We start from the raw sequence: 24335 nt of genomic DNA, 5'->3' as shown, positions 1-24335 counted from the left end.
TTTGCAATATTGATCATGTTCATATTATTTCATCATTTTAATGAATGTACGAATTAGTGATGTAAAAACTACTTACACATATAGTAATACATGTTATTTTCATTTTTATATAGTTAAAGGGAAATGAATACTTTATATATTACAACCAAACATATAAGTTGTCAACTATACATATCATTCTTCCAAATTTAACTTTCAATGTTTTAAAAATCGGTTTTTTAGTTGAACCGATATAGTAACCGTTATTCTGTTCTACAGTTATGGTTTATCCCAGTCTCAGAGTGTTTTTTGATTGAACCGGTATGGTGATCAGTATCTATAATTTTCATTTGTTTCCTTATTTTCCTAAACATGCACATGCAGATGGGTGGGCGATGTGGATGATTGTTCAGGACCCATCTTTCAAATGGGCCCAAAAATTTTATGGAATTTATTAATGAAATGGTAGACAGACCGATCTTGAAGATTTCATTAATAATTTTGTATCTCAAAAAACTAGAATAAATATTTTTCTTTAAATATATGAATTTCTTTTATAAAAATTGTTAGAAGATAGTATAAATTTTCTTTTAGTTATTGAGTAGTTATAAAAAGGGAAAATTGTTATAAAGTCCCTACATATTCAATTCATAATCGATTTAGCCCTTATATTTTTTTTTATTCCACTAAGTCCTAAATACCGGTAATCGTATTCAATTTAACCCTTTGACCCGGTCAAAAGGTCATCTAACTTTCAAAAATTACATTTTCGGCCCAGATTTCAAAATTTATTATAAATTTGGTCCAAAATTTACACTTTTGGCCCAGATTTTAAATTTTTTTTACAAATTTGGTCCAAAATTTACCCTTTTTGCCCAAATTTTAGGATTTTTATTATGAATTCATCCTAACTTTAGTTTTCTTTACAACTTTTTTTCTCAAAAATTTGTTTCTAATATGTTTTTTCTTTAAAACTCATATTTTTACAAAAAAAACATATTTTCACATAAAAATCTTATTTTTTTCTATATAAAAACATTTTTGTATATGAAATATCTAATTATAAAAATAGGTTTGGATTATTTGTGTGATTTCTCTTAAAAAATCAATTAAGAACTTAAAAGTAACCCTAAATTATACTATTAAATTATAGTTTGTCAAAAACTAGTTACACTCGTTTTAATATTATTTATTTGTTCTTTAATCACATTTAAGGAAAAGTTAAAGTAAGAGAAGAAGCTACATATTGAAAACTTTATATTTTTTATTTCTCGTTGAATACATGTTCATACATATAGTTTATCATCACTTTGGATTTCTTTATTTAAGCTTCTTTGTAAAATTGGATTCTTGTGTCAATTTTGTTTGTTGTAATAACAAAAAATAACTATCCAGAATGGAACAATTGTCATTTGTCGATAAGGAGGTTTTTGGCAGAAAATGACATTTAACAAATGTAAAAAAGTGTTACAAACGTTGATAGTTATAACTCTTACTGAAATCAATATGGATTGTAATATATATGAGATTAGAACAACTTTACATACCTTTTGTCATATATATATGATCGAAAGTATGATTTAATTTACGAAAATGCAACATATTGAAAAATACATATAAACAACTATATTAAAATCTCATAGAAAAAAATACACACTAAATAAAATACATATTAAAATATCTATATTAATAGTATAACTTAGGGTTACTTTTAATTTAGGGTAACTAGTTTAACTAGTTTTTGACAAACTATAATTTAATAGTATAATTTAGGGTTACTTTTAATTTCTTAATTGATTTTTTAAGAGAAATCTCACAAATAATCCAAACCTATTTTTATAATTAGATATTTCATATACAAAAAAATTTTGAAAAAAAGTTTTTATATAGAAAAAATAAGATTTTTATGTGAAAATATGTTTTTTTTTGTATAAATATGAGTTTTAAAGAAAAAAAACATATTAGATACGAACTTTTGAGAAAAAAAAGTTGTAAAAAAAACTAAAGTTAGGATGAATTCATAATAAAACCTGGGGCAAAAAAGTGTAAATTTTGGACCAAATTTGTAAAAAAAAAATTAAAAGTTGGGCCAAAAATATAAAATTTGGACCAAATTTGTAATAAATTTTGAAATCTGAGCTGAAAATGTAATTTTTGAAAGTTGGATGACATGTTGACCGGATCAAAGGGTTAAATTGAATACGATTACCGGTATTGGGGGCTTAATTGAATAAAAAATATATATAAGGGCTAAATCGATTATGAGGCCAATATGTAGGGATTTTATTGGAGTTTTCCTTTATAAAAAAGTTAATGAAATTTGGATATTTTAAGCGTCTTTTTTTCCTCTCTCGTCTTGGGCCAAAAATATGTTTAAAACGGCTATATATATATATATATATATATATATATATATGTTTTTATGCAAATGGTTTTCTTTTCAATATGTTTTTATTCAATTTAATCGGTTTAACTGGTTTTTTGTAAAAATTAGCCGGTTTATTCCGGTTCAAAAATAGATATATATATATATATATATATATATATATATATATATATATATATATATATATATATATATATATATATATATATATATATAACCGGTGATAATTGAACCGCTCTGTTAACTGGCTCCCGATCCAACCATTTCGATCAATTGGTTTTAACCGATTTTTAAAACATTGAGCTACATCATGTGATCGACGACCACATGATGTTATTTTCATTTTATCTACTTGAACCTTCAACCACCATCTTTTCATTATGTTTCTTGTGTAGCATGTGAAGCTCATGGGTATGGTGTTTTAAATATCTTTTGTTAATTAAACTTTTAAAATTAGAGACATTTACAAATCTATCCATTTTGTTTAAATAACTTTACCAAAATTAGCCAAAATTTTCGATTTTTTAGAAAATAATCATTGAAACCGTAGACGAGACTACTTCATATGCAATTTCGTCACCTCCTTTTCGGTTTTGTAATAGCTAATTCCATGTGTCTAAGCAAAAAATCATTTATTCTTCCAACTTTTCGATCTTCCCATTCATTTCATGTGGGTTCTTATTCCTCTAATTTTATCCATTCTACCAAAGAATAGTCAATATTGATTTGTAAATCTAAATCGGCTAATTGTTGTATGATAGAACCACCCTGGTAGACATCTCTCGATTTCGAAATGTATTGAAGCTCCAGGTAGTAAAAAAATTGGGATCTTGTGCTTCCAAGGTTGAGTTTCATATTCCAATAAACTTTGTAATCGTAAAACAGTACATTCTTTATCTATGGGCCTAGCAAAAAAAAATGGGATACGATACCCCCCCCCCCCCCCCTCAAGATCAGACGTGATAGTTTCCTCTCATCCAACTTAAGTAGGTACACCGAAAAAAGAAACAGAAAGCAGTTCTCGTTGTTAAATTCTAGAAAACTCCAAAAATATATACTCCTTACTCAAGTTTCTAGTAAAGACCAAGCAAAATTTCATGGAATCGGTCTTCCTTGATTATTTTTATTTAGATTTTATGAATTATTTATTCAATTATGACATAAAAGAAATATGAAATTCTTGAGTGGTTTACTTCCCCTAGAATGATGATTCTGTAATTCTTAATGAAAGAGAATTTAAAAGAGATTTACATATCTATTGTAACGTCTACGTTTCTCACTAAGAATTTATTTGAGTAATCATTATTTATGCCAATTGACAATATAATTTTTCTTGTGAAATAAATAATTATTCAAACATATTATGTGTTTATATAATCGTGATATATATATATATATATATATATATATATATATATATATATATATATATATATATATATATATATATATATATATATATATATATAATGTATGGAGTAGACACATATTATGTGTATATAATAATTGTAAAATAGCTTATCCTAAAACTTAACAAACCGGGCTAAATAAATAATTGAGTAAATAACTGAAATCGTTCCAGTGGTTTAGTCAAAATTACATGTTTGATCCCTAACTTTTTTTTGCACTCGAATCGTCCCTGTGGTTTGATTTTGTTGTATTTTTCGTCCCTTACATACATAAAGTTAGGGACCAAACATGCAACTTTTACCAAACCATAGGGACGAAAAACACAACAAAATCAAACCACATGGACGATCCGAGTGCAGAAAAGAAGTTAGGTACCAAACGTGCAATTTTGACTAAACCACACGGACGATTTCGGTAATTTACTCTAAATAATTAAAATTTGACTTTATATGAGAAATTTATAGTTTTCGAAATTTCGCGTTCAACTCGAGACAACAACGTATCCCATAAAAAGTGGAATGAAGATTGTTTTCTTTATAGCCAAAGCAATGTACACAAGAGTTAAAGTACTCGTAAATACAAATCCGCATTTATAAAGGACGTTAATAAAAGAGCTGGTATGAAGTAGTTTTTACAGTGTAATCTGCACATACTAGTTGAAGAAGTCTAAAGAAAAGTTGTAGTACTTGTTGATACGAAACTAGGGATATAAAGAACATCAAAAACAGAGCTTGTCTGCGAAAGATGTGACTTTTCGAAGATTCGAGAATTTACCCGACATGAGCAACGTAACACTAGCCAAACAACGCCATGTGTCAGGACCACAATCGAAGACTTGCCGCCTAGGCAAGGGAACAACACGACTATGTCAAGCGAGCTACACGCTTCCCTCCCCAACAACCTATACATAGCACCAAAATCTTGTTCATTTTCACACATTTTCTTCAAATCCTCTAGATACTTTTCACTAACCCCAACCCCCGATTTTTTGCGCTTCTGACCACTTTAGCAAAGAGCTAAGACATCAGAGAGCCCAATAAAAAGGAGTATTTGGAGTTGAACTTATGCGCACGAATTTCCGACCGTTTGCTAGAAATTTTTATAAGTTAAGCTGAATTTAGTATTGCTTTATGTAACATTCACAAAATTCAAGCCAATTTAAAACTTTTTCAAACATTCAAAAACCAATATTTATTACAAAAATGTTTTCAAAATAGTTTCATATCAGAGTATCCCAGAAACAAAGTCATAAAAATGTGAGAAGGTGCACGATCATGCATTTGCCTTCCCGCGCTTATCCAAAGTACTTGAAACAAAATCCAAAATTGTAAGCCCAAAGCTTAGTGAGTTCCTCCAAAATACTAACGTCATACAAATCATAGCCATATCATAGAAAATAAATAAACAACACGCATAATGAGCCATCAGCCTGACTGGACCGCCTCGCAGGGCCATCAACCTATCTGGACTACTCTCCGAGCCATCGACAAGTGTGGACCGCCTCGCGGGCCTTCAGCCTATCCAGAGCGCTTGTCGGGCCTCCGGCCTGACTAGTGCGCCCTTACCGGGTCTGCAGTCTATTTGAGCCGCCCTGGGTATGTTGGCCTAGAGCACAAAGCAAAGACCGCCTCAACCCATCCCCAATCACACAATCAACACATAAATATCAAATGCTAGCATATACAATAGTCAGACCATTCTAACAGATCACTAATCATAACATCATCATATATACCAGGATACCGACCTAACATATCACTAACATACCATCATCCTATATACCAGGATACTGACTTAACAGGTCACTAAGCATATCAACATGCAATAAACCTGGATACAAATCCGAGAAGGGCTGGTATTGGTGTCGCTAACATAACATCATCCTATATTCTTAGGACACGTGGTTAGCGAAGAGGGAATCCACGTGGACCCATCCAAAATTAAGGCCATTGAGAACCGGTCAGCACCGAATACGCCTACAGAAATTCATCAATTTCTAGATCTCGCTGGCTACTACCGCAGGTTCATACAGAACTTCTCTCGGATTGCGAAGCCTCTTACTACACTGACCCGGAAATGAGTGGCCTTTGACTGGGAAGAGAAGCAAGAGAGAGCGTTTCAAACGCTGAAAAAAACCTTATGCACCGCACCGATACTATCCCTCCCCGAAGGGATAGAAGACTTTGTTGTATACTGCGATGCATCCAACCAAGGACTCGGTTGTGTTCTGATTCAATGAGGTAAGGTCATCGCCTATGCCTCGAGACAGCTGAAGACACACGAAGTCAACTACACCACACACGATCTTGAGCTGGGGGAAGTTGTGTTTGCCTTGAAGATCTGGAGACACTACCTGTATGGTACGAAGAGCACGATCTTTACAGATCATAAGAGCTTACAACACATATTCGATCATAAGGAGCTCAACATGAGACAACGATGGTGGTTCGAGCTACTCAATGACTACGAATGCGAAATTCGTTATCATCCGGGTAAAGCCAACGTAGTAGCGGACGCCCTAAGTCGGAAAGAATATTCTGGTCAAAGGGTCAAATCGTTGACGATGACTATCCATTCACACCTATCTACACAAATTCAGGAGGCTCAATTTGAAGCCTTGAAGCCTGAAAACGTGACGGGTGAATCTCTTAGAGGAATGGATAAAAATTTAGAAGCCAAGGGTGGCGGAGCCTTATATTTCATGGACCGGATCTAGACACCGAAACATGGTGGTTTCCGAGATTTGGTCATGACCGAGGCACACAACACTTGGTATTCCGTTCACCAAGGTTCAGATAAGATGTATCTGGATCTTAAAAAGTTATAATGGTGGCCTAACATGAAAGCAGAGATTGCTACCTTCGTAAGTAAATGCCTTACTTGCTAGAAACCCTCTGGTTTGCTGTAACAACCGGAGATACTAGAATGAAAGTGGGAGCGGATCACTATGGATTTCATAACCAAGTTGCCCAAGACAACGGGTGGACTTGATACCATATAGGTCATCGTCGATAGATTGACCAAGTCTGCACACTTCCTGCCTATCAAAGAAACTGACAAGATGGAGAAGCTTACGAGAACATACATTAGGGAAATTGTACGACTGCACGGTGTTCCTATATCCATTATCTCCGATAGAGATAGTAGGTTCACTTCGAGGTTCTGGCAGTCACTCCAAAGTTCCCTAGGGACGAGGCTCGACATGAGTACAGCCTACCATCCTCAGGCCAACGGACAAAGTGAGAGAACCATCCAAACACTGGAAGATATGTCGAGAGCCTGTGTGATCGACTTTGGGAAGGCATGGGATACTCACTTACCCCTTGTCGGATTTTCCTACAATAACAATTATCACACGAGTATCAAGGTTGCTCCATTCGAAGCACTATATGGTCGGAAGTGCAGATCCCCTCTGTGTTGGGCTGAGGTGGGTAACACCCAGTTAGCTAAAGGACGAGTTCCTGACAGCACTCTCACAGGTTCGAAAATCATTCGGGAAACAAAATAGAAGATTGTTCAGATTCGTGAACGATTGAAAGCCTCTAGAGACTGACAGAAGAGCGACGCCGACAAACGCAGGAAAGCTTTGGAATTCCAGGTGGGAGATCATGTTCTTTTGAAAGTCTCACCCTGGAAGGGCTTGATACGCTTCGGAAAGAATGGAAAGCTAAATCCAAGGTACATAGGGCCTTTCAAGATTCTCGCTAGAATCGGCCCTGTAGCTTACAAACTCAATCTACCCAACGAACTTCGTAACATGCATTCTACATTCCACGTCTCTAACTTGAAAAAGTGTCTGTCCGACGAGACTCTTGTAATCCCACTCGACGAGATTGAGATCAACGAGAACCTCAACTTCATGGAAGAACCTGTAGAGATCATAGACCGTGAGGTTAAGAAGACGAAACAAAGTCGTATCTCGATAGTGAATGTTCGCTAGAACGCCAAGCGAGGACCTGAATTCACTTGGGAGTGAGAGGATCAGATGAAACTGAAATATCCTCGTCGTTTTACTTAGTTATTTGTAACTACTTATTTGCTTATTTTCTCATTTCGGGATGAAATTCCTTCTAGGGGGATGATGTGACAACCCGAAATTTCTATTCTGTACAACCATTCAATTCAATAGAATTCAACAGTTTCTGCTAACTTTCAAGCTTTTTGGATTAAGTTTGAGGGTTTTAAGTTTAGTACTTCAGGAAATATCAGGAGAGAGGATGCCCTACGGTTTATTGTGCAACAATATTATTCCAAAACTCCAAGAGTTTAGAGTTTACAGCCTAAACGAAGTTTATTACGGTCGTAAACCCTAATGTGGGGGTATATATATGACACTTAATCATTATTTGCCATTTTTCACAAAACCAAGATCCAAATCTCAAAACTCTCTCAAGTATCATCCAACAATTCTTCAACATCTTCAACTTGTAAGTGTTTCTAATCCTAATAAGTTGATATATTACTTAATCTAGTGATCTAACACACTTCCAACCGTGAAATCATTCCAAAAGGTTAGATCTTCAAGTTTCACCAAGAACACACACTAGTGTTGTTGGACTTTTAGCACCTTTTCAAGCCTCTATCTTGTAAGTACTTCTATCCTAGAGTATCTTAAGGCTTGCTACACTTCCATATATCAAGAAATCACCTAAGAAACACCAAGATCAAGGTGTTTATGGTCCAAGATGTTCTTGGACCGTAAACCTTAATTAGGGTGCCAAAGTGTGCCCTAGTCCCTCCTAAGCCTTGGAAACTTGCTTAGATCCCTTCCTTGATGAGTTAAGGGCTTGAAAACATCAAAAGACCATAAACCATATGGGTTTACGTAAACCCAAAGGAAAATGGTCTAAGGACCGTAAACTCCATTTAGGAGTGAAATGGTGCCCTAATCCCCTCCATAGGCTTATACTTCAAGTAGAAATGCTTCTAAGGACTTGTAGAGCTTCAAAACAACACATAGTCAAACGGGAATGAGATTACGTCCATAAACCCATGAGTTTATGACCGTAAACTCAATGAGTGATGGTCATAAAACTGTAAACTCCCATAAGGGGTTTTCTTTGAACCCTAAACTCAATAGCAATGTCCTACAACACTTAGATGCAATCCTTATGACTTATAGCACTTATAAAAGGTGTTTTACATGTCCTAGGATGTCTTAACTTTGTTAATTAGTTTTTTAAAAGACTAATTGGATACATATATGTGTTATTATATGTTAACTAGGATCATTGAGTGTGTACAAGTCTTCACTTGACACTTAGCATCCTATACAGTCCGTTCATCCAAACCATTCACTACAGGTGAGTTCATACCCCCTTAATTAACCTTTGAAATGCTTTTAAAAGTTTTAAATACTTTATTGGGGGGGGGGGGATTCAAGTTTAACCATGTTAGTTATTATATAAATCACATGTGATTAATAACTAACATGCAAATGGATTTTTCATGCTTTAAACTGTTTTACCAAACAAATGACTTCAAACTGTTTATCAAACCATTTTACATGTCAAACTCTTTATCAAATTCACTTTTGTTTACTAAACCTTTCCTTTACAGTTTTTAAACTTATATATTGTTAAAACCATGTCTACTACATATATAGTTATATAAATAAGGTTTGAAGGACTTAGGAGAGATAACCCACTTTACTTCCTGTCCTTGTTTGGTTGTGGTCTTAAAGTACCTGGTTGTTTGTCCGAGTGTCGTTGAATCCTTACTTATATATTATGTATATATGTATAGATATAAAGACTTTTATCTCAGTTCAGTACATTTAATCATTTAACAAGTTTACTAACAAACTATAATAGGTATAGTTTAGAGTTATACTACTTACTACTTCTAGTTCAATGAAGCATAAAAGAGTTAGTTCATTCATGAGTCATTACTTATTACTATGAGAACATATACAACTATACTAAAATGAGAACATATACAACTATACTAGGATGAGAACATATACAACTATACTAGAATGAGAACATATACAACGATACTATGATGAGTAACAATACATTACATATACAAGAATACGTTAACATAAATGTGATCCACTGTATCGGAGCATGCCTTCATTGTCATGGCCCGAGTTGTAGCCAGAATCTCGTGGAGGGAGAGCGTGAGTTTGCGTATAGATTTATACTGGATTGACTATCCTACACCTTGCTGCTACCTACAGCCGGACCTGCAGGTCTGCGGGTGCCAAACGTCATACCTTTTTACAACTTACATTGTCGCGTTTTTCCGTCGATAGTATGGTACAATTAATCACATAATACCTTGACATAAATCTGGTTTAAGGTAATTAGTATAATAGTAGTTCCTATAATACAACACTACAGTACTACACTAATTTACCCTTTACATTTATTTGGTGATCATTTCACTTAAACATTAATGTACAAAGTATATTTTGATAATGATAGTTACACTTGGGAAAATTACACACTTTTACAAGAAACAAACATACAAAACAGTTGTGCCTTGGTAGAAGGCTACTTTTGCTGGAAAATATAGGATTTTCTAGGAGTTTCAAACTTTTACAAATACGTACAAACATTCACATACTTTTACTACAAACGGTTACAAACTCGTACTTCAAACACTGTTTCAAACATTTGATACAAAAATAGAAACTAAATTATGAACTCACCAGTTTTAATGCTGATAAACTCTTTTAAAATAACCTGTATTCTTAGGTCATCAGTAGATAGGTACCGATGCCAGCTTTTGAGAAGATGGAGCGCATTCAAGACTCATCTTATATTTTGATTTATGTTTTGGTGTCTTATATACTACAGTAAACACTTGTATTAAAATTATATATCTAAGGCAATGGATGATGTTGTTTATTTGTTTACTATTATACTGTGTCGTGATACTGTACATGACGTCCTCCACCCCAGAACGTTTCCGCCGTTCTCGGTTTTGGGGTGTGACATCTATTGAACTTTTCCATATATATATATATATATATATATATATATATATATATATATATATATATATATATATATATATAGTTAAGTTATTTAGTTTTTACTAACTACTGTGTGCCAAAATGCATAGATCTCGACCATTGGATGGAATATAATCAAATATCATGATCTGAGGGTCTATGATAGTAGAATATGATAGCATATACCGTATAATCACACAAATTTCAACATAAGAGCATTTTAGTCAATTAACTTATATTAAAAAATGAAATTTTCGGATTTTTAGGGATGATTAATTCCTTTATTTTTTAAAAATCTGAATATTTTAAATTAATTCAAATTTAAAAATTTGATTTTATTCTGTCAGAATGATAGAATGTGAACCATAAACTAGTAAATATATTTTTCGATTTTATTCTGTCGGAATGGCAGAATGTCAACCATAAACTAGTAAATACATTTTGAAAGAATGCACAAATCAGTTCTTGAACTAATAATATAACAATAATTACATTGTATGATTGTGATTCATTGAATAATAACAACATTCTGAAAGAAAAAAAACATTAAAATCTAACAAAAACAGTAATCTATTCTGAAAAAATATTATTTTTAAGCAACAACATTGTAGCATAACACATTCTGGTATAATACACTCTCGTTCTATATGTTTTCTTCCTTCTCCACATCAATGTTAGCCTCTTCAAAAACCTAAATCCACAAAGAAAAGATAATCAATTTTCAAAAATTAAACGATTTAATGCATTATAATAGAATACAACAATAAAATATTCTTACAGAATAAACTATTCTTGCAGAATGGTTTTGAATATTCTGAAAGAATTTGTAACATATTCTATCAGAAACGAATGGTAATTACCGGATTTAATTTGAAGAATTCCAAAGCCAGGGTAGATAGGGTAAATATTGAATTCAAGTTGGAAAGGCTTGGTGGGGGAGGGACTAAACTTGTTAAAAGGGATGAAAGTTTGATATGGAGCACGGGACTTGAACCCGATGATCTTCCCTCCCGTTTTAAGGTAACAACTCCCATACCCTAACCCTAACTCGTCTTCTCTCTAGCCGCCACCATCCATTCGGAGTTTACCCAGCCGCCATCTTCACCCCTCTTACTTCCTCCGCCGCTGCTAGTATAATACACTCTCGTTCTATATGTTTTCTTCCTTCTCCACATCAATGTTAGCCTCTTCAAAAACCTAAATCCACAAAGAAAAGATAATCAATTTTCAAAAATTAAACGATTTAATGCATTATAATAGAATACAACAATAAAATATTCTTACAGAATAAACTATTCTTGCAGAATGGTTTTGAATATTCTGAAAGAATTTGTAACATATTCTATCAGAAACGAATGGTAATTACCGGATTTAATTTGAAGAATTCCAAAGCCAGGGTAGATAGGGTAAATATTGAATTCAAGTTGGAAAGGCTTGGTGGGGGAGGGACTAAACTTGTTAAAAGGGATGAAAGTTTGATATGGAGCACGGGACTTGAACCCGATGATCTTCCCTCCCGTTTTAAGGTAACAACTCCCATACCCTAACCCTAACTCGTCTTCTCTCTAGCCGCCACCATCCATTCGGAGTTTACCCAGCCGCCATCTTCACCCCTCTTACTTCCTCCGCCGCTGCTAGCCTTTTGCCTCCATCACCGGTGTTGCGAAGCTGCTATTGAAGACGTGAACCGCCACCCCCTTCACACTCGTGTTTTGACCTGCAAGGCCACCGACGGCCTCTTGAGGCTCTGCCGATGCTGTTCTGGTTTTCCTTCTTCTCCTGTTTCCTCTGCGCAGCAAAAAATCGGTATCCCTGCCTGCTGCCTCGGAGGTTGATGAGCTCGTGGTGTTTCTGTGACATCCCCAAAATCTCGGCCTGAAAAGAACGATTTCATTTATGCTTTTTAAAATAATTTCAGAGTAAATCCTTTTGATTTAAAAGAGTTGTGGAATTTGTTCCCAAAAACAAAATATGATAAAATAATATTTATCAAAGCATTTCATCAAGAGATGCATTTTCATTATATAATCAAAACTTGGGATGTCATGTTCCGATACAGACCATAAAGCATAAACGATAACATTACAAGTCATTCAACAAATATATACATATACAGACTTGTAAACAAAACAACTTGATGATTCATCCATCTTATGCCCTTGCGCCACTTCCTGTAATCCAAATAAACTGAGTGGGTCAGGCTTGGGAGCCTGGTGAGCATATAGGGTTTTCAACCCACAATAAATAATTATATTTAATTTCACCAACCAACAATAACCCGATTACCCATTCTCGTTATCCTCACTTTATGTCCCTAAAACAACATCTATCTCAAGGGACCAAATCTAGGATTTTCATCGGGACGGACATTACTGCTAAGGGGTTTCCTCAACAATAGATATCCTAAAGGCAACCATGAGGGGGATAGAGTACACCGGTGAACACATCGTTCACAACACCTACAGGTTATGAACCTGCTAGCGTTCCACTGGACTGTCTAGAAAGAGTCCGTGGTCGTCATCCATACTCTTCTAGATGACTAGGTCAACATCAACAACATCGAGGCCTCTCATCTGTTCATCACACATCAACTATCTACCCAACATATTAGTAGATAAAAAATATATTTTTATACATAGTTTAAAACCAGTATAGCATGTTCAATCAATACATATTCCACATAATAGATGAGGCACACACATAACATGTATTTCATAAGAGTAAATCAGATCTATGAGATAGAAGAAAGTGAATATACGTTCACACATATGACAACAAAATATACACATAACACGTATTTTATATAAAATACTTCATAATTATGCGTTAGAAGTAAGTAACTACACACTCACTTGATCAGAAGATGATCGGACAGCACTACGACTTGCAGAAGTAGTATACTTCGGTAGATCTGGAAGATCTTCACAAAAACCGGGCTCCTCGCGGGCAGAGCTTTGGCTGGGGAATTTCACTTCTCGGGATCTTCGGGGCTTCGGGACTTGCTTCGGGGCTCGGGATTGATACCGGGGCTTCGGGATATTTCTGGCACGCAAAACAGGAGAAAGAGAAGAGAAATTGGCAAAAGAAGTCGGCTGGCCTCGCATGCCTTTTATAGAGGCTGAGGCCTCGCATTATGTTGGGCGTAATGCTCTACGCGGGGCGTACGCCTTAGAAATCGTCATCGCTTACGTCATCGGAGCTCTTAAGTCCGAGGCGGTGCATGCATCGGGGTACGCTAGGCGTACAGCCCTACGCTGGGCGTAACCCGGATAAGTCCGGTGACTCCCCTTCGGATAATGTCGGATTTAATAATTAAATTTATATTTTAATTATTTAATAAACTTCAAAAATTCATATCTTCTTCATACGAAGTCCGTTTTCGACGTTCTTTATATCCACGCGTAGGTGAGACTACGCTCTACAACTTTCGTTTAGACTCCGTCGGCTAGTTCTGAATTTTATTTTTATTATTTATTTTTAGTAGGTCGGGACAGGAAAACTCCGTTATAAATTCATAACTTCTTCATATGACGTCCGTTTTCGTCTGTCTTTTCACCAATGCACTACTATCAACGAGATCTTCGATTCTCATATAGATTGTTTCAACCAACAATCACTCGATCTCGAATCGGGTATTCGGGCTGCATACTGCTAAGTTGAAACTTCGAAAAATCATAACTTCCTCATACGAAGTCAGATTTGGGTGTTCTTTTTATGCACGCTCTTGGTTTAACGAACTCTACGACTTTCGTTTAGATCACTAAGGCTAAATATCGCTTTAACGTAAATTCAGTTTTTACGTCATTCAGCATCGTAACGGTTTTGTCGCGAAACTTCGACAGGTCATAACTTCTTCGTTATAACTCAGATTTCGGCATTCTTTATATGTTCGGAAACCTCATTTCAACTACTACAACATTATGAAAAAATGTCGGGTTTATTTTACACTTAAATTTTGATGCTTATTTTATTCTTAATCAAATCACATAATTAAGCAATTAAGCACAAAACACATAATACTCAAATAATACATCTTTATTATTTCAAAACGGGTTACAAATGTTAACCTAGACTATTATATCAACATTAATGACAAACCCAGAAACACGGGTGTTACAGTTTCCGTTATCACCGGAGCACGATGACGAGTTCAAAGCTTGTATTCTGACATGGGTGCGCTATGTGGGTCATTTCACGAATAGAAGCGTGTTTCAGATCATGTTTGCGTGTGGATGCTTGACTGGAAATCATGGGGTTTGGAGTTGTGTTTAGAACGGTGATTTTTAGAGAAGTAGGGGGAATCGGTGGGTGGTGGTGTTATATGAAACTGATAACCTAAATTAGTGGGATATTGATTTATTTTGTTTTCTTTTACTATAATTAATTATAGTGTAGATTACTCTTATACCCTTTTATTATTTATTAGTGATTTAATTATTTCATGAATTCTCATTGGTGCATTTAAGCACACAATACTTGCTAAAAACATTTGAATCTCTCTCTCTCTCTCTCTATCTATATATATATATATATATATATATATATATATATATATATATATATATATATATATATATATATATATATATATATATATATATATATAGGGTTAGGTTCATTTGAGACCACCTATATTTTGTGAGACCGTGAGACGTATTTTTTTTATTTTTTTTAGTTAATTCATGTTCCAAAAATAATATTTAAAAAAAGAATTTTTTAATTTTTCCATTTATTTTGCATTTTAAAATTATTTTTAGAATATCTACAGTGTAATATTCTATTTAGAATATTTCACGTATTTTTCAAAAAAAATAGAATTTTTTTAAATTTTTTTTAGTTAATTCAAGTTCCGAAAAATATTTAAAAAAAGAATTTTTAGAATTTTCCATTTATTTTGCATTTTAAAATTATTTTTTAGAATATGTCAGTATAATATTTTATTTAGAATATTTCACGTATTTTTCAAAAAAAAAAAACGAAATTTTTTTTATTTATTTTTATTTATTTTTTATTTTTTTTAGTTAATTCAAGTTCCGAAAATAATATTTAAAAAAAGAATTTTTGGATTTTTCCATTTATTTTGCATTTTAAAATTATTTTTAGATTTGGTTTCACGGTCTCACAAAATCAAAATGGTATCAAATGAACCTGAACATATATATATATATATATATATATATATATATATATATATATATATATATATATATATATATATATATATATATATATATATATATATATATATATATATATATATATATGGTTAGGTTCATTTGAAACCACCTATATTTTGTGAGACCGTGAGACGCATTTTTTTATTTTTTTTATTTGAGTAAATTACGCGAATGGTCCCTATGGTTTAGGGTAATTTGCGCGTTTGGTCCCTAACTTATTTTTTTAACTCGGAAGGTTCCTACTGTTTGTTTTTGTTATGCACTTATCCCAAACCATAGGGACCATTCGTGTAATCTAGTCTTTTTATTTTTTTTTAATTTTTTTTTTAGTTAATTCATGTTCCGAAAATAATATTTAAAAAAAGAATTTTTTGATTTTTCCATTTATTTTGCATTTTAAAATTATTTTTAGAATATGTACAGTGTAATATTGTATTTAGAATATTTCATGTATTTTTCAAAAAAAATAGAATTTTTTTTTATTTTTTTTATTTTTTTTAGTTAATTCAAGTTCCGAAAATAATATTTAAAAAAAGAATTTTTAGATTTTTCCATTTATTTTGCATTTTAAAATTATTTTTTAGAGTATATCAGTGTAATATTCTATTTAGAATATTTCATGTATTTTTCAAAAAAAAAACGGAATTTTTTTTTATTTTTTTTATATTTTTTTATATATTTTTTAGTTAATTCAAGTTCCGAAAATAATATTTAAAAAAAGAGTTTTTGGATTTTTCCATTTATTTTGCATTTTAGAATTATTTTTAGATTTGATTTTACGGTTTCACAAAATTAGAATGGTCTCAAATGAACCTGAACATATATATATATTTCTTAACCTACGGATTTCATTCAGTTCAAGTCTGCCGATTTGTTAGGATGTCTCAGCAGGATACATCGCCGGACTTCCACTTGGACTTGTTACCTTGAAGATATTTCATTTAACGATTTATTGAACATTTGGTATGCACATATTTGTTCAAAACAACCAACTGAAACTGATAGTTGAAAATCTAATGACAGACAACGTTGAAAGAAACAAAATACATCATACCATACGGTTGATATCCACTTCAAAAATGATGAAATACAGTAATACACAACCATCATTACTACTTCAATATTGATGCTTTGATTTTCCTGTCTTAAAGCCTAATGATAACATGACCTTCATTGCATATCAGTGCTAATTCAACCAGATTACAACAACAAACGAGACAATTGTGGAAATTCACAACACAAGAAATGAGGACACTCAGACCTGATATGCAATGAAGAACAAACAACACCTCAGCCTTTTAAATAGATAATTAGCTTCCCGTAAATTTACACCAAACAATATATCTTTTTATATCACTAACAAATCAAATCCCATCAACACTGATCTACAAAATTTCTTTCTCAAAGTAATACAAATGAATTACAAAACGTTTTCTCCCCACCTTTCAATATTTAATCAAGATCCATTGCCTTCTCTTTTTCAGCACTTTTGCTTGACCATAACTTTATTGTCCTGTCATGTGAAACAGTCGCTATACTTTGTCCATCTGCAAAACCAACAATGTCACCACAAAATCAGACTTCTAACATCATACCAATAACAGAATCATTAAAAAAAACACAAGTCAAAATAAAGATATTAGTTAACAAAAATGGAGTTCACCTCCAACCACATCAACAGACGTAACTTTAGCTTCATGCCCAGAAAGAACCTTCACAGGCTTAAAGTCTCTAGCTGACCACACCTGAGACACAAATCCAATAATCAATACAAAATAAACATTTCAGCATTAAACATTGATTGTGAATTAATTACCTTAGCAGTCATATCATAAGAAGAGGTCACCAAAAAATATCCTTCTTGAGGCTCAAATTTAATTTGAGAAATAAGATTCGAATGAGCAGGAATCGTGTACAACGATCTCTTCTTCCTCAAATCCCAAATCCTACAAGTATTATCCTCACCTCCAGTCGCCAAATGATACCCATTTGGTGAAAAACTAACACCCAATACCTAAAACAAAAACCATAAACAATAATTTTTTTCAAAAAAAAAAAAAAAAAGATCTTACCGGTTTCACATGACCTTCTAAAGCAAGAATACTTCTCCCTGTTCGTAGGTCCCACACACGCGTAAGTGCATCAAGCCCGCAAGATGCTGCTAAAGAGCCATCAGGGTGAAAAGCTATTCCATACACACTTCTACTATGACCTTCTTGGAGTAACAACTCTTCACCGGTTTCCGTGTCCCATAATCTCCATGTTTTATCAAAGCTGGTTGTTCCTAAATACTTTCCTAATGGATGAAATGCAACACGAGCTAAACGATCCAGATGACCTTTGAACGTGTGTAGAAGTGCTCCTTTTGTGTTCCATAGTTTTGCAGTGCGATCTGCAGAAGCAGTTGCTATGTGGTTGTTTGTTGGAGAAAATGTAACGTCAGTTGCTCGTTCTGTATGTCCCTTTAATGATGACATCAGCTTTATCTCCGGCATGCTCCATATTTTAGCAACTCCGGTTATAGAGCTAACGAAAAATTATAAAGTCACGTTAATCAACTATTAAACTCCAATAACGTTTTAGGAAACTTACTCATAAAACCTAGAGATCAATTCAATCGAGTATAGAGCATAAACATTGGATAAAAAAGAGACATACCAGGTGGCAAGAAACTTCCCATCAGAAGAAAAGGAACAGCCTGAAAGAGGTCTGTCATCTCCAATCTCACTACAATCTAAAGAAAAAGTCTTGGCATTCTCCAAAGCCCAATTTATCTCTGCATCTTCATCTTCGTCTGGATCGTTCCTCTTCCTTCTAGCTCTCTTCAACCTCATTGCAGCTTTCACCACTGAATCTTTTGCAATTTCATATCGTGCTTTTAACAAAGCTGTAGATCCCTCTGTATAAAATGGATATTGAATAGCCTCTCCTTCAACCTCATACCCTCCATCATCCATTCCTGCTGCATTTACAGCTGCTTCTTCTTCTTCCAGAATCTTCATCAGTCTTTCCAATTGCCCTTCTGAATCTAACTTCGCCATAAGCATCCTCAACCTATCTCTCCTCTCCATCTCTCTTTCACCGAACAGTGTCACTGGTTCACCTAACCGCCTTAGTCTAGACCTTACTGCTTTGTCGTTGGTGGGTACTGCTAGTGCTGCAGCACGTTGCTTCATTAAGAAATCTTGTTTTGCTTTCTCTTGTTTCTCTCTAAACAACCTGCTCTCTTCGGAGATTTCGTATTCGGGACCTGAATCGTCACCCTCTTCGTCGGAATCGGCGTTTTCGTTTGTAGTCTTTGCAGCGTCGCCATTTGGTGGACGAATAGAGGGAAGAGGGGCAAGTGGACGTGGGATTGAGGAAGGCGGAGGAGGGAGTACAGGGATTGGAGCGATTGGAGGTGTGATTGCGGTTGGGATTAATGGAATCGGAGGTTCAACTGGTGCGATTTGAACAGCTGTTTGCGTAGGTGAATTGGTGGCATTAGGGTTAGGGTTTTCCTTGTCGTCGATCTCCATTGTCGCTGCTGATTATTGCAGGCAAAGGTATAGCCTGCGATTTGGGTTTTAGCGAGAATCAGGGTTTCAAAAAAGGTTTTTAGTACGAGTATGAAATATGAGGGGTGTTTGGGATTGTTTTTTTAATTTACAGATTTATTAGATTAGATTCTTTAAAAAAGGAAAATGACTTAAAAAAGGTAATGTATAATTTTAGTTAAGTTTTTTTTTTTTTTTTTTTTTTTTTTTTTTTTTTTTTTTTTAATCCTTTCGACTTGTTAAACTATATATATGCATTCCTTATGATCGGCTACTCCAGATTAGCCGGTAAAAATGACTTAATAATGTAATATATTTTTGTTTTGTATACATTTAGTTCTTAATTTTTTTTACACATTTAGTCTTTAATATATATATTTTTTGCAAAATAAATCATTTTTGTTTTTGTACTCATTAAATACTTATGAATGATTTCTTTAGTTTTTTCTCATGAAATCTTGTGTGGGAAATTCATTAATGAAGTGTTTGAGCATTTTGATGCTTATGTCCATCGTGTCTCGACTACTTGATTGCTTAGGTCATGTGTTCTAAACGTTATAACTTCTTCATATGATCTCGGGTTTTAACGATCTTTATATCCATGCGAACAATCTTTATATATACGTGTTCATATTTTAGTCTACTACAACTTTTATTTAGATTACTCTCATTAAAAAATAATATATTTTTACTTACGATTTTTATATCCATACGCAAGGGCGGATCTAGTCTGGTCCCGGTGTTGCTCCGATTACACCTATTTTTTCTGTCCGCAGTGGAGAAATTTTCGATTTTTTTCATTTATAGTTATTTTTCATGTATCAGCAACACATATTTCATTTCGGCAACACCTACTATGTATTCATGCGTCTATCCCTATCCATATATTTTTATGAATGCGTGGATGTTTTCTTTATAAAATCGTATCTATCTATCTATCTATATATATATATATATATATATATATATATATATATATATATATATATATATATATTAATGGGAGTAATGTTAATGAAAAAATGAACACGTGGATATAAAGATCGTTAAAAATATTATCGTATGAATAAGTTACGACGTTCAGAATACAAGACCTACATAACCAAACAGTCGAGATCATGTTGGACATAAACATCAACAAATCCAAACAGCTAATCAATGATTGTCCCACGTAAGATGTAATGAGAAAAAACCTAAATAAATCATTCATAACTACTGAATGAGTACAAAAAATGACTTATTTGAAACAAAAAAAATGTTAATGACTAAATATGTACAAAAGTATTAAGGACTAAATGTGTAAGTCATTTTTCTCGGCTAACTTGAAATAACTGGTCATAAGGACTGAATGGGTACATTTTAACAAGTTAAAGGGGTAAATGTGAACGAAAAAAAATTAGTGACCAAATGTATACAAATCAAAAAATACATTACCCTTTTAAGTCTTTATCCCTTTTGAAAATTAAAATACAGTTCAAATAATTAATAAAGTTAAAATATTTTTTAAAATAGTTTTTTCAATAGCTTTTTTAAAAAAATTAAAAAAACATATAAAATCTAACTTTTTGAAACTCGTTATAGTTTTCTAACCAAAAATATAAAAAATGATATTTTAAACCATATGATTTTTAATTTAATGACTTATTAGTTATCTCTAATCTTTAATCTCTAATCTCTAATAATTATTAAAAGAGAACCTTTAATTCTAAATTGAAGAAATCAAGACCATTAATTGTATTTCTGTTATATATTTCCACCCTTCGATCTATCTACTGACGTCACTTTCACACAAAAAAAAAAAAAAAAAAAAACACGTGCCTCTAATATTTTTTTTTTGAAACGCACCTGTAATTGTAACTTATGTTCTTAGCTTTGAAAACCCTAACCTCTATCATTCGTGGTCAAACCGCATCTTCTATGTCTCTCCCCTTTCTCTCTTGAGTCTCCGACAACTGTTTGTTACCACCACCCCGTACACTGTCGATACAACCTACAAGAAGGTAACCAACCATACCTTCCCCCATTAAACATGACGTGATTACCTAAATCTTCTTCCCTCTATCCTCAATATGATAATCGACTCCCTGGAAAACCATAGTCGGGACACCGTTGTTGAGGACCTACTCCATTCCTTATCAATTTGCAGGTATTTTCATAAAAACAAAGTCTGCTTTCAGGATTAATTGACTCTCGAATGGTTTCAAATTGACGAAAGGGTGTTTGTTTAAACGCTATTTCGGTACTCATGTTCTTTATTGAGTCAAAATTGCGACTTGTTGCTTCTTCTATTTATTTTTTTATTCTTCTTGATGTCACAGGTTTTTTAATCCATATGGCTTACTTGAATGTATTCTGAAACAACACTTCCAATTTTGATGAATTATTGTGCGAATTTAGTGATGGAGAAGTGCATGTATATAATGTTGCATCTCTTGCCCCCAAGTGTTTGCTAAAAGGCCTTAATGAAATATGAAATATATATCGTGGGTAGTAGTCCTTTTTTGTTATTCTTTACGTCGCCCTGCATTGATTTCAAGCGGTCAACCTGATATTTTATGTTAACTATATTTTGAAAGCCTCTTGTAGCAGTTTCATTTTGAAAGCCTCTTGTAGCAGTTTCATTTTGAAAACCTAGGCACCTATATATTCTTAAAAATGGAAAAATCAACATCGATGTATTTAGTTCTGTAGATCCTAAATCTGTTATATGAAAGAATTTAGTTTCAAGACATCGTATTGTTAGATTGTTTCAAACAAAAAACTTCAGAAACTATCTAAAATCACTAGCTTAATGTTATACATAGGTAGGATGTAATGAAACTACAAATTCAAAGGAAATAGAACATATGATTTGGTGTTGTTATATGATGAGTAGGTGATGCTTCAAACTTAAAATTTGATTCAATGCATGAAGTATGTTTTATATCACCTCACACTTTGGTTAAGTTTCAACTTCAAAGTTCAAAACACATAGGAGAAAAGGGGAAATATGACATTTGATTTATGATCTTTTGCTTCTGCCTTCTACAGATTGTATTCTTGTCTACTTAATAATACTTAAGTAGCTTACTTTCATGGATAGTGGGAGCTGCAGTAGCATGTGTTGTTCTTCTCTCTAATATCTCTAATAATTATTAAAAGAGAACCTTTAATTCTAAACTGAAGAAATATTGTTGGACTTTCCTTTGCAACATTTTCAATAAGCAAACGTGTGTCTTGTATGTATGCTTTCGTTTCCAATGTTCTCCTTGATTCTTTTGATATTTACAAATTTCCAAGCTTTCTCATGTTTTTAGTTCACAACCGTGCTTAATTCTTTTAGTTGTCTAATTGGGATAAAAAAAAGAACATGGAAACTTTAACAACACATCAAGAAGAGTCATTGACCTCTGCTGACCAAAATGATAATCTTGAATCCAAGGGAACTGAAAAAAAAAGAATGTTGTGCTAGATGATGATTCTTATCCACATGAAAAAGAAAATGAAACTACAACTGAAGATAAACTAAGCCACAATATCCAATAAGATTCCCAAGAGGAATTACCTACAACTGAAGTTCACGATGACACTATTGTGCCATTTAGATCCCTGTTGCGCCAACTAGGGTTGTTGTTGCGCCATGAAGAAGCTATTGCGCCATCATGGACCATCTTGGTACATCATGCGCCATATTGATTCCTTTGTTGTGCCACGTTGATCCAAGTATGCCTAGAAGATGATAATGCTCAAGAATGTTCCAGAAAATGATGCATGGAAGATTGTGATTGGTTGACACCCTTCATGGGCCTATGGGCCAATGGGCTTGGCCCATTACGGTTTTAGGTCTGATCCCTCAAGTATAAATAGGGATGCATGCTAGATCATTTTGTATCTTGAATTCTAGAGTGATAGTCGAATCTCTGTGTAATTGTACTTGTAACCTCTATGTCGAGAGCTCTGAAATAAAAGAATACCCCCTATTACCCATCGAAGTAAGTCACCTTGACCGAACCATGTAAATACTATGTCTTGTGTGCTTTTGGTTTTGCCAGTTATTCGCTTTACTTCATAACAAGTGGTATCAGAGTTGCGGATTGTATTCCTATGATTGAAGATGTCTACTCACAAGCTTGATTTAGAGAAGTTCAATGGCTCAAATGAATTCACTTTGTGGAAGTTGAAGATGAGGGCTCTTCTGTTTTAACAAGGATGTGCGGCGACATTGGAAGGAGAGACAAAAATGCCAAAGGGCATGGCAGCTAATAAGAAGGTGGATATTCTGACAAAGGCACATTGTTTCATTCTATTGAGATTGACAGATGAAGTACTGAGGGAAGTTGTGGATCAAACAACTGCTTATAGGCTATGGGATAAACTTTATGACACGTAACAGAACAACTCACCGACGAACAAGTTATATTAGAAGCAAAGGTTGTACACTCTTAGAATGTCTGAAAGTACCCAAGTGAAAGATCATATGGATAACTTCAATCGCATCATCTTGGTTCTACAAGGTGTTGATGTGAAGATTGAAGATGAAGATCAGGCACTCATTCTCTTATGTTCACTTCCTAACTCATATGAGAATTTCATTGATACCATGATCTATGGTAGGACAATGATCACTGTGAATGATGTGAAGGACTCTCTAATGTCCAAGGAACTGAAAAGAAAAGTTTCAAGTGGATAGGAGGTGTCTAGTTCCAGTTTGTTTGCATGGAGAGAGAGGACAGAAGAGAGGAAAGGGGGAAACATAGGGAGATCACATTCAAAATCAGAGTCTAAAGTTTCATCAAACATGAAATGTTATAACTTTAAAGAAAAGGGGCACTTCAAGAGAAATTGTCCACAATTGAAGAATGGGAAGTCCAAGCGTAAATTAAGTAGCAATAACATTGTTGGTGTGG

At 33.7% G+C, this 24335-nt stretch overlaps 1 protein-coding gene across 1 annotated transcript; it reads right to left on the bottom strand.

Annotated features, from left to right (window-relative positions):
* Window positions 1–17185: 17185 nt before the first annotated feature.
* On the bottom strand, window positions 17186–19538 carry LIS (WD-40 repeat family protein / small nuclear ribonucleoprotein Prp4p-like protein). The gene is made up of 5 exons (XM_078990050.1): window positions 18572–19538; window positions 17986–18439; window positions 17730–17927; window positions 17577–17658; window positions 17186–17460 (listed from the first exon to the last, which is right to left on the bottom strand). Exons 1-5 carry the CDS (start codon window positions 19429–19431, stop codon window positions 17366–17368), a joined length of 1689 nt encoding a protein of 562 aa, XP_078846176.1. The 5' UTR covers window positions 19432–19538; the 3' UTR covers window positions 17186–17365.
* Between the last annotated feature and the right edge of the window lie 4797 nt (window positions 19539–24335).

Source organism: Lactuca saligna, chromosome 4 (genome assembly GCF_052625555.1).
Source record: "Lactuca saligna cultivar CGN05327 chromosome 4, ASM5262555v1, whole genome shotgun sequence".
NCBI lineage: Eukaryota > Viridiplantae > Streptophyta > Magnoliopsida > Asterales > Asteraceae > Lactuca > Lactuca saligna.
This window is presented reverse-complemented; position numbering and strand designations above follow the sequence as displayed.